Genomic DNA, 11,099 nt, shown 5'->3' with positions numbered 1-11,099 from the left:
CAGACTTTGCTTATCGTGTCGAAATCATATGAAGTTTAAGTTTAAATTTGGTCGGAAATTTCCGGGTCATCACACATTTTTGGGTCGCGTTTTTAGTCCGCGTTTTCGGGTCGCGTTTTCGGTTCGCATTTTCGGGTCGCGTTTTTATACCGCGTTTCGTGGCGCGTTTCGAGTCGCGTTTTTAGGACGTTTTTTAGCGGATCGGGTCACTTTTGTGGTGCGCGTTTTCGTGTCGTGTTTACGGGGCGCATTTTCGGCTCAAGTTTTCGTGAAGTGTTTTCGCAGGGCGCCCGGAAACGCGCGCTTTTGCAGGGCGCCCGGAAACGCGCGCTTTCGCGGGCGCCCTGAAAAGCGCGATTTTGCGGGCGCCCAGACAGCGCGTTTTCGCAGGGCGCCCGGAAACGCGCGTTATGGAAGTGCGCCCGGAAACGCGTTTTCGCCGGGCGCCCGGAAACGCGCGTTTTCGCCGGCGCCCGGAAACGCTCGTTATCGCAGGGCGCCCGGAGACGCGCGTTTTCGCAGCGCGCCCGGAAACGCGCTTTTTCGCGGGCGTCCGGAAACACGCGATTTCGCGGGCGTCCGGAAATGCGCGTTTTAACGGGCGTCCGGAAACGAGCGTTTTCGCGGGCCGTCCAAAACGCGCGTTTTCACAGGGCGCCCAGAGACGAGCGTTTTCGCAGCGCGCCCGGAAACGCGCTTTTTCGCGGGCGTACGAAAACGCGCGTGTTCGCAGCGCTCCCGGAAACGCGTGTTTCTGGATCCCCTGCTGAAACGCGCGTTTTGCAAGGCATCCAGAAATGCGGATTTTTGGATCCCCTGCAAAAACGCGCGTTTTCGCCCCGCGTCCGGAAAAACGTATTTTCGCAGCGCGTCCGAAAACGCGCGATCTCGCAGCGCGCCCGAAAATGCGCGATCTTGCAACGCGCCCTAAAACGCTCTTTTTCACAGCAGAAAACGCGCGTTTTCGACACGCTTTCTTAAATCGCGAATCTATTTTATTTATTTTTTTGAAAAAGTAAGTCTGGAAATGAACGCAAAATTTAGAAACGTAATTCTTTTTATAACTTTTTAATTCTTTTATAAAATGAAATTCAATTCCATTCAATGTAAAATAGAACACATTTTTCACATTCCATGAAATTTATCAATTCCAATTCCTTCGAATTCTAATTCCTTTGACACATTCCATTCTATCCAAAAACATTCCACGAGGTAAACGGAGCCTAATTAATACATACCAAGACACACCAAGTAGCCCATTAGTCCAAATACAGTGTACAAGTTTATATGTTATATAGGTGTGTGTACATGCTAGAGTATCATCACTATCCCACAATGAGAAATCCAACCTTCTTCAAAGGATGCTTACCTTTCACTACTCACCACCCACACTATTACTCTTACTATTACACTAATAATCATTCTTCTTCTCTACACCCTTATCATAACATACCTTCATCACCTCCTTTGATAGAAGCTCAACCTCTTCTTAGCAAATTAAACCAAAAAAGAGACCTAAATGAAGACTACATTTTGTCAACAACCACTAATGCAGCAGTTAATGTAACCCTAAATATAGGACTACTCCCTACTACTACTACTACTACTAGCTGCACTAATAATCATTACTCTGATTATTATAAGTGTATGATTGGTAGTGATGATAAAATGCTTCTAGGGTTTCCTATAAACAGATTGATCAAGAAGACTAATCAGTGCTGGACTCCTAGCCCCCGTCAGATTCTTACTGGTTTAAATAAGTTTTTATGCCCAGTTTGCTCCAAGAACTTCACCAGATATAATAATCTTCAGGTATTGTATGCAAGTATATATATTTAATTTCTATAAAACATATCTTACTTTTTAATAAGTGTTAAATTATGTGTTCAATACTGATAAAAGGGTTTTTGTTAATCACATATTCACATCTTTCTTAGCACTATATATTGACTTTATGGTCCGTCTCATTATATTAAAATTACATGTTCGAGACATAAAAAATAGCTTATATAAACGTTAAACTAGTCATGCATATAAAAAGATAGTACTATCAAAAAATATCAATATATTTTTTTCAAATAAATGTACATAACAATATGTTTTATTCTCAAATAATTGTCATCATTTAAACTATTCGTTAAATAAAATCACTCTCCTCACATTTTTGAAAATCAAGTAACTGATCAAATCTTTATAGTCAATATTTTCGAATATGCGGTGCTCAATAGTCTCCAATATGGTTTGAGACAGTGAATAGTTTTTAGGGTCTTTTTAAAATTTTGGACCGTGTTCGATTTTACACTTTACACATGTCAAAACATCTCTATTTACGTTAATTGCATTTCTATATAATAAAGATCTTAGATAAATAATCTATACAAATACTCCAATATATCAAGGATACCAGATATAAAAAGTTATGTATATAAATTCGTGTTAACTAGTGTGAGTTAAGATATAAAAAGTTATGTATATATATATTCGTTAACTGGTGTGTATATATATTCGTGTTAACTGGTGTGAGTTCATAAAAGATGTGCATGGTTATATATAACCTTCTTATTGATATGCCAGGCGGGACTCACTTTACCTTGATTGTTGCAGTATTAAATTAATAATCCATCAAACTTATGCTATAATATAAGAGCTAGCCACATAATTTGGAATACTAATAAACAAGTCTGATTAGGGGTGGTCAGTATTTGGTTTGAAATCGTGAAACCCGAATACCAAACCGAAACCAAACCGGAAAAAACCAAACCGAATTTGAAAAACGGTTTTCGGATCGAGTCAAACCGAAACCGAATTTGAATTCGGTTTTCGGTTCGGTTTTTGGTTTTGAAAATTCTGAATTCGGTTTAACCGAAAACTGAATTCAAAACCGAATTCAAAATATTAATATATTTAATTTGTATATTTATGTTTTAATGTCATTATAATTTGGGATCCAATCAATAAACTATGTTCTCACCCATATGACGATTTGGTACCTTATATTATAACTATGTTACTCAAATATTATATTCTTTTCTTAATAACAGAAGCAGTAAACGTCATAATTAAGCTGTAAATATTAATAACTCATCGAATTCTTAATAATTTAATAGTACACCATTGTTTTAGGATATAAATAATGACGAAATCAGTAACGCTACAATTAAACTACCACCATTCTCAGTTTTTCCTTAATATTCGGTTTTAACCGAAAACCGAACCGAATTCGAATTTGAATTCGGTTTTCGGTTCGGTTCGGTTTTAACTTTGAATTCGGTTTTCGGTTCGGTTTTCCTCAAAAAAAAATTAAAACCGAATACACCGAACCGAATAAACCGAACAAACCGAAAATCGAACCGATGAACACCAATGTTTGCATATTCAAGATAATTTGATATTGATCAAGTAGATTTTATCACAATTACAAGTAAATCAATGCCTGTTTTTTGTTAGGAAAAATGGTCAAAATGCCCCTAAATCTCAAAGTGTTTAGCAAAATGCCCTTAAATTTTCGTAATTGCTATTTTGCCCCATGTCCACGCACCAAACACGATGTGTGCATGTCCATGTGTAGTGCGTGTTCCCTTGGTCGTTGGCACGTTTTACTGGAACAAATCATTCATCGTCGCATCTCACACTAACGCGCACCGCGCACGGTGCTTGTTGATCCGTGCGGGGTGCGTATTTTCGAGGATAAGATTGGATATTCAAGATAGAATTTTCTGACATTTTCCCCATTTTTCGGATTTTCAAGATCGGGTATTATTTCTTTAAGAAGAACTAGACCCACAGTACCACGCAAGGAAATACGCACCACACATGCACCAACGAGTACCGTGGTGGTGCGTGTTGCTTAGTGCGAGATTCGATGATGTATGAGTTGTTCCGCTAAAACGAGCCAACAACCAAGGGAACACACACCATGCACGGACATGCACAGTGGTGCGTGAACAGAGGGCAAAATGGTTATTACGAAAGAGCATATCGTTAAACACTTTAGGATTTAGGGACATTTTGATGAATTTCTCTTTTAGTTATCACATAATTGCATATTTAATATCCTTAATTATTCTTTATTTGCTCTTTAAATATTTTTAATTTGGTGATCAAAATTTCAATTTTTTTTTTTTTATACCCCGTAATATAATTAATAAGACCCTACAAAGTAGCATTTTTTGGTGATGTTGCTCAGAAAATATTACTATGTTAAAACTGCATCTCTGAGAACTTCAGTGGTGTTACTTTAGATATATGGATTCAGAGGGTAAATAATACTGTAATATGATAAAGGTAATTATGATCATCATGAGATACATTGTAAAACATCATGTTTACAGGGTCAGTCATGAAAATCCAAAATCTTTCATGTGAATATTGCATACTTTAATTTTTGTCAGTGGATTTTTCAGTACCCATGACCTGATTGTCTTCAATGGAGTATTTCATTGTCTTTTGTCATAAAAGTTCACTTTATAACAAGCACCTTCTGCCAAAAAATGTATGAAAAAACCACTTTAATGTTAGTTGTCCCCATAGAAATTTACAAATGTCTATTTACCAAGTCCTTTTGCAATGCATGTTTCTAAGGCATCTACTCCGTATTATTTATATGCCGGCCGGTTAGGTGTTAAGGTGCATGAAAGCCATCATCCCCTGCATATCTCGGGGGTTATTCAAGGTGACTGATCTTTTAACCACCTTCATAAATTTAGTCTCGATCAGGTTTGCACGTTCACTAGTGTGCAAGGATCGGTTAAGCTCAAATCACCAACCTTTTGCACTCAAGGCACATTAGTAAACAAGACGTGGCCTCGGATTTGATAACATAGAAGATTACACATAGAAACTTATACAATTTTCACATCAACCAAAATGATGTTTCAATAGTCCACTTTCATAAATAGATAAGAATAATGAGTTAATATTTTTTATAATTTTACTTTATGCATGTTAAAAAAAATAGATAAAAAGCAAGGGGAAAAATCGTAAAGTAAATAAATAGTACATTGTGATAATTTCATTTGTTAACTATGTTTAGTAGTTGGACTATTAAATTGGGACAAAGTGGGTATCATTTACTAGATTTGGACCCATGTAATATCAATGATTAAAAGTTTATAGTACATATACAAATTGTAGCACTAGTAGTAGCACCAGTAACATTCCAAGTATAGTTTATTACATTTTCATATTAATGTATAAAAATCTCAGATGCATATGTGGGGACATGGATCACAATACAGAAAGGGACCAGAGTCATTAAAGGGAACTCAGCCCACAACAATGCTAAAGATGCCATGCTACTGTTGTGTAGTTGGTTGCAAGCACCACATGGACCATCCAAGGTCTAGACCACTTAAAGACTTTAGAACCCTTCAAACACATTACAAAAGAAAGCATGGAACCAAGCCATTTGAGTGCAGTAAATGTGGAAAAGCGATTGCGGTAAAAGGTGATTGGAGAACACATGAGAAAAATTGTGGCAGGATTTGGTATTGTAATTGTGGTTCTGATTTTAAGCACAAAAGGTCACTTAAAGATCATGTTAAGGCATTCGGTCATGGCCATTGTGGCGTCTCTGATATAAAATTTTCGAATCAAGAACAAGAAGGTGAAGATGAAGGCATGCTTTCGGAGATCGAACACATGTAACATTATTGTGGCTACTTGCTTAGATTTCCTATGAACTTTGGTGAATGTTTTGTGGTGTTTTTAGTGCATGTAACTTGTATTTAGATCTCGGGTTTAGTAGTTCGTATGTATTACTGTATTAGAGACATGATCAAGTTATTACGTAATCTTGTCTCTAATAGTAGGTACCTAGCTTGTTCATATATTGTTAGGCTTTTTAATTAGAAGATCAACTATTTTACTTGTGAACTGATCATCAACGCTTTGTAAACTTTGGTCCAAATGCAAGATTCCTTTCTTTTTTTTGGAGAAACATTAATTAAACTATTATAACCAAATGGAAGGATTCATCTAAAAAATGAAATTCCCAAAATCCGTACATAGACAAAATTAAACTATCGAGCTCAACTAAATATCCAACCGAACATGAGCTCACAACTACAAACTAAAGACAATCAACAATATAAAACGCTCAAATTATAATACACCAACCCGACTAAACTAAGGGGCCGAGTACCCAAACAATTGAACAAAAAACAACTAAAGTTTAGGATCCATCTACAGTTAAAGATTAATACTAAAAACAAGCCAGCAAAGGAGAGATCACATATCCTTGACAAACTCGTCAAATTGCAAGATATTGATGTTCTTTTGTCAAGTATTAAATATTATTTTGTAATATTTCTCAAGTAATAAAAGTTGACATCTTCAAGTTTAACTCCACCATGTTTATAACATGGTCACATGTTATTTTATGGATTGGAATTAGTATACTCTCATATTGAGTTTAACTTAAAAAAATATCATGTTTTCTTACAAAAAGTTAGTACACGAGTTAATTTAATTTGCAAAAATTGGGCAAGCTGGGGATATTTTAGTTGTAAAGCCAATAAGTTGAACTTACTTAAAACTTAAAGGGGGAGATGTATAAATATTTACAACTTATTTTTTAGCCACTTAAAAACAACTGCAAACAAATTCAGGTTGTCTTTTTAACTCAACCATGGCGTTGGCAATCAATCTTTCTCAAAATCATACAATTTTATACGATCAGACTGCACGATTCAGATCATCATGCATCAATCTCAGATTTCAACGAAGATTGTGTACCATCATTACGATGAAATCGTGTTTGAGGTGCAAAACTTTGTATCTAGATAGCGATAATTCTCCAACTGCTTGCTCTTTCCATGGCCATACCAATGGTAAATTTATAAAAAATTTAATTAAATTGATATATACATATACAACTGTTAATGTAAATATGTACATATAATGATGCGCACCTCAATTGCACACGTAGTGTTTGATAAAATGCTTCAATGGGTCATCTTTATGCTTTTTTAGTTAACGATGTACCATTTGAGTGCGAACTTCATGTTTGATATAATGCTTCAAGGAGTCATCTTTATGTTTGTATATAATTTTAGTAAAAATTGTACTGTTGCTAGTTTGTTACTCGAGTTGTAGAATAAAAGTAGCCCAGTAACTCAGTAAGTTATATGTTTCTTAGATTGCTAAACTCATTATCATAATGAATGTTTTAGCCTTTAACAAGTAAAGAAAGTTTTTTGATTAATTATTAATTGCTTGAATTTGAATGTGAAGTTTATGGATAAATGCATTCTCCATCCAACATTATACGTCACTTACCATCATGCAATTAGCCGAGTAGTATCCTCCTAGTGGGGCAAGGGTGATTTAGTCCGGGGTTGCCTAGACCCTAGGACCCGGGTTCGAATCCCCACCAGGGGTTTTCTCACATCGGTTGCCTAGACCCTAGGACGATGGGGAGTTTCCCCTGGAGCTTGTGTTGGGTGGAATATGATCGATGGGTGGTTTTGATTCCCGTCAGTGATTCAAAAATCGCTGTTAAAAAAAAAAAAAAAAAAACTATGTACATCACTTGCTGTATTATACTGCTATGTGAATCATGGAATACACATTTTACATTATACTTGCATAGGTTCGAATTCGAATCATGTCTAGGATGAATATTGTGATAGGCAGGAAAGGGTTGGAACAACCAGGGAGTAATCCATCCTGCTGGTCTGCGTACGTCAGAGTATGGGGTTGGATTACTCGCCCTCCTGGGTAGCCCGAACAGGGAAAAACCTTACCTTTTACCCTTTTTACTTGCATAGGTTGAAAGAATTTGAAGGAATGAAAAATTATGCTGTTTCTATGTTAGATTAAGGTGATTGAGATGGGTATAAGGAAAATGGTTCGAAACTAGATCCAAGATACATTTGTACTCTTCTCCTCTTGTTTTTACTTTTGTATCAACATTGATTGTGTCGGAAGCTATAATTCTGATAGAAACACAATGGCTAATGATAGTAGTTTCATATAGCTCTTTAGCCCGTTAAAGAAATTATTAAGTAAGTGTGTTATAGGCTTTAAAGATTAAACCTTCTTTTTCATGAGGATCGAGCATATTAAATTCCTAATTATCTATAATTACAGAAAGTTGAAGCATCAAATTTAATGGATTATTATACCTAATAATTGAACACATTCCACCCAAACTTATCTTGTCGTGGCACTAAATGCACCTCGACTTGGACGGTTTCATGCTTTAAGATGTTCATTTATGAATTTGTACTTTGTGATCAAGGGTTTTTAATTTCTATGATTAGGTCTTCTCATGTCAATGCTATAATTAGTTTGAATAAACAACAAATGTAACTCATCAACATGATTAATGTGTAGGCGATAGAGGATTACTGTCACTTGCTCCACCCCACCAAGGCATTGATGGTGAATGGAGCGATAAATCAGGGGTGATTGTATATAAATGGAACGAGAAGTCTGATCGACCAAATACCGGTAGGGCCAACTGGAAAAAAAGATGGAGCTGTTGTGGTGAGTATGGTGAAAACGCACCACCTTGTCGCTGTGGTTGGCATGTCTCTTATGATGATGGTGCTACTTTATACTAAATAAATAAATTAAAATGCTTTAAAATTGCATGATGATTCAGTTTCTGATGTGTATATTATGTTACGGAAGTGTTCAGGGGTTCCAGTGTTGAGCAACTGGGGTCGACCGTCCCCGATGACCATATTGTATTTAGTGTATTTATATGTTAAAGTTCGACATTTTTGATGTTAAGAGTTGTATATAGTTTATGTAGACTACCATTTGATATGGCTTTTGCATGGTATGTGTTCTGGTCCTTTTTTATAAGCTATCTGTGAAACTTATACAAGTCTATATAAGCTGTTTTACATGTCTAGATCTGCTCCACATAATGTCACAAAAATGTAAATTGGGTGACTGGTCTAAATGGGTTCGGGTTATTGCATTTGAGACCCTATTGACTAACAACAAACCTTTTTTCCAGTTTTAATATTTTCTATAAATAGTTTTGTCCATTTACTGGGAATATGGATAATTTTTATACTAGATCTTTAGTAAATCAATTCTGAAACTTGTATGCAGTGAAACTAGACTTTGGGCAATCTCAACCCATTTGACCCATTTCTTGTGCTGCTCAGAATTTTAATTCAGTCCATTATTTAACATAAAACAAAACACAAATCATCCCAAACTGAGAATGTATAATGCATTTAAGTATCATTGAAATTACTTTGTAATGCAATATCTAATACAGTAACAGTGTATTATTAAAACGCTTGATGCATCGAAACCAAAATTTACATTTGAGTATGCAATTATGCATTTCAAGATTGAACTCTTTTCTATCAAACAGTCTTGAATGACTCATGAATATGCTTCAATGTCTCTTGGTCTTTTTTCCACTCAGCTGCAGGTGCCATAACAAAATGTGCATACAACTTGTTCCTGGCACACGTAACCGAAATCAAACTGTGTCCACTTGGACCATCAATTTCATACACATAATACACCTGCCCTTTATCGTCTTTCGTCTCTTCAGAAGTCACACTATCTGCACTTGCAATCAAGTCCTGTAAATTCACATCTGAAAGTGCAAGATTATTCAAAACCGCTTCTTTCGGAGCCAATTGTCGAAGCCCGCCAAGAAACGTAAGGTACTCTTTTTCGGTTCTCTTTTTTGGATTGTAGAATTCGCTATCGGTACCATTGGTTCCCTTTTCAACTTTTGATACTAGTCTTTCTTTCCATCCTTCTGGGATGTCATAAATGTATTCAGCAGAGGCTTTTTTATCTGAATTTCCACCGTAGCCGCCGTAGTTTGCTGCACTAGCTGCAGTGCCGTAGTACGTGGCGTAGGATTCAGCGGATAAGGCGGTGTTGGAGGTGGATATGATGGTTGCTGCAGCTAGTGCAGCTGCAGTTAATGCTGTGGTAGTTAAGTTTGGTAATTGTAGTTTGGTGGTGGATCGGATTGGGAGGTGAGGTTTGGTGGTTAATGGTGGTGTTGTGGTGGTGCTGCTGGTGGTTGATGTGGTGGCGTTATTAGTGGTGGTGGTTGTTAAGAGGGCTGAAGGTGAAAAGATGGTGGCCATGGAATTTAGATTGTAGATTTGGTCCTTTGCTTTTTTTGTGTGTGTTTATTTGTCCAAGTGGAATAGAGGGTGATTGTGTGATGGTCTGATAAGAGCATATTATTGGGTTTCGCCTTATCCATATGTTGGGCAAAAAACAAAAATGGTCCATTAGTTTTATATGTTGTACTATTAACTTAGCACTACACTAATAATATTTTTTATTTGTGCCAAAATGAATGAATTTTAACATGACAATTAAGAGTTTTTTATTTTTTTTTTATTTTTTTTTATTTTTTTTTTTTAAGGCAACAACTTATTAGATTAAGAATACCACAATACAAGCTACAAGCTAATTACCTACACATCGCGGCTGACTGTCCAAGATCTATACATCATCGCAAATGGACAGACATGAGAATACACACAGCTATACACTACTTAAGGTGCTAAGGTAGTATCATAACTCGAGACAAGATTAGCGGGTTACGAAGTCAATTATGTCAATCGATGGTCACCGTTTTACATCTCTTCTCAATTCACTCGAAGATTTTTACTTGAATTTCGTTCAAAGCGACGGGCAGGTTCCAACACTTGTTTTAAAAAACTTTTTCGTTTCGGTTTTTCCAAATGAGGTACCCACACATCCACTCCAATGCTTGCCAAATCTTCACACCCATCTCTGACAAAGCTATAGGCGAGTTCCCTTGAAATGCTTCGCTAACACTAAGGTTCGAAACAGCACCTAGACCCCAAATAAGTTTTTACAACTGAGATGTAACGGGTTGAAAACAAGTTTAGGGTAAAACGAGCTTGCAAATTGGATCAAATGGGTCGGAACTTGTAACGTCCTCCCAATAGGGTCTGGAAGAAACGTTACTAATATCAAATAAACCAACATATTATAATACGAGAACAATACTAAATGAGAAAATTTAACTTTATTGAGTACGCAGCGGAAAATGAAATGTCGTTACAATAATGGAAATAACGATAAAGTAATTGTTCATATGCAGAAGTAATAAATGCGATATCTCTTGA

At 36.4% G+C, this 11,099-nt stretch overlaps 2 protein-coding genes across 2 annotated transcripts; one reads left to right on the top strand and one right to left on the bottom strand.

Annotated features, from left to right (window-relative positions):
- The first annotated feature begins 1,335 nt into the window (after positions 1–1,335).
- Positions 1,336–5,646, top strand: LOC139841788 (zinc finger protein WIP4-like). The gene is made up of 2 exons (XM_071831988.1): positions 1,336–1,812; positions 5,206–5,646. The coding sequence occupies exons 1-2, from the start codon at positions 1,336–1,338 to the stop codon at positions 5,644–5,646; spliced, it is 918 nt and encodes a 305-aa protein (XP_071688089.1).
- Positions 5,647–9,176: 3,530 nt separating this feature from the next.
- On the bottom strand, positions 9,177–10,152 carry LOC139843796 (thylakoid lumenal 19 kDa protein, chloroplastic). The gene has a single exon (XM_071833946.1). The coding sequence runs from the start codon at positions 10,077–10,079 to the stop codon at positions 9,333–9,335; it is 747 nt and encodes a 248-aa protein (XP_071690047.1). The 5' UTR covers positions 10,080–10,152; the 3' UTR covers positions 9,177–9,332.
- Between the last annotated feature and the right edge of the window lie 947 nt (positions 10,153–11,099).

The sequence above is a fragment of the Rutidosis leptorrhynchoides genome, chromosome 4 (assembly GCF_046630445.1).
Source record: "Rutidosis leptorrhynchoides isolate AG116_Rl617_1_P2 chromosome 4, CSIRO_AGI_Rlap_v1, whole genome shotgun sequence".
In the NCBI taxonomy this organism is placed as follows: Eukaryota; Viridiplantae; Streptophyta; class Magnoliopsida; order Asterales; family Asteraceae; genus Rutidosis; species Rutidosis leptorrhynchoides.
This window is presented reverse-complemented; position numbering and strand designations above follow the sequence as displayed.

Excerpts from the sequence above, each read along its gene's own strand:
- LOC139841788 (XM_071831988.1), top strand. The coding sequence starts at position 1,336 with ATGAGAAATCCAACCTTCTTCAAAGGATGCTTACCTTTCACTACTCAC. Across the intron at positions 1,813-5,205 it reads CCAGATATAATAATCTTCAG|ATGCATATGTGGGGACATGG; the intron begins GTATTGTATGCA and ends TAAAAATCTCAG.
- LOC139843796 (XM_071833946.1), bottom strand. The coding sequence starts at position 10,079 with ATGGCCACCATCTTTTCACCTTCAGCCCTCTTAACAACCACCACCACT.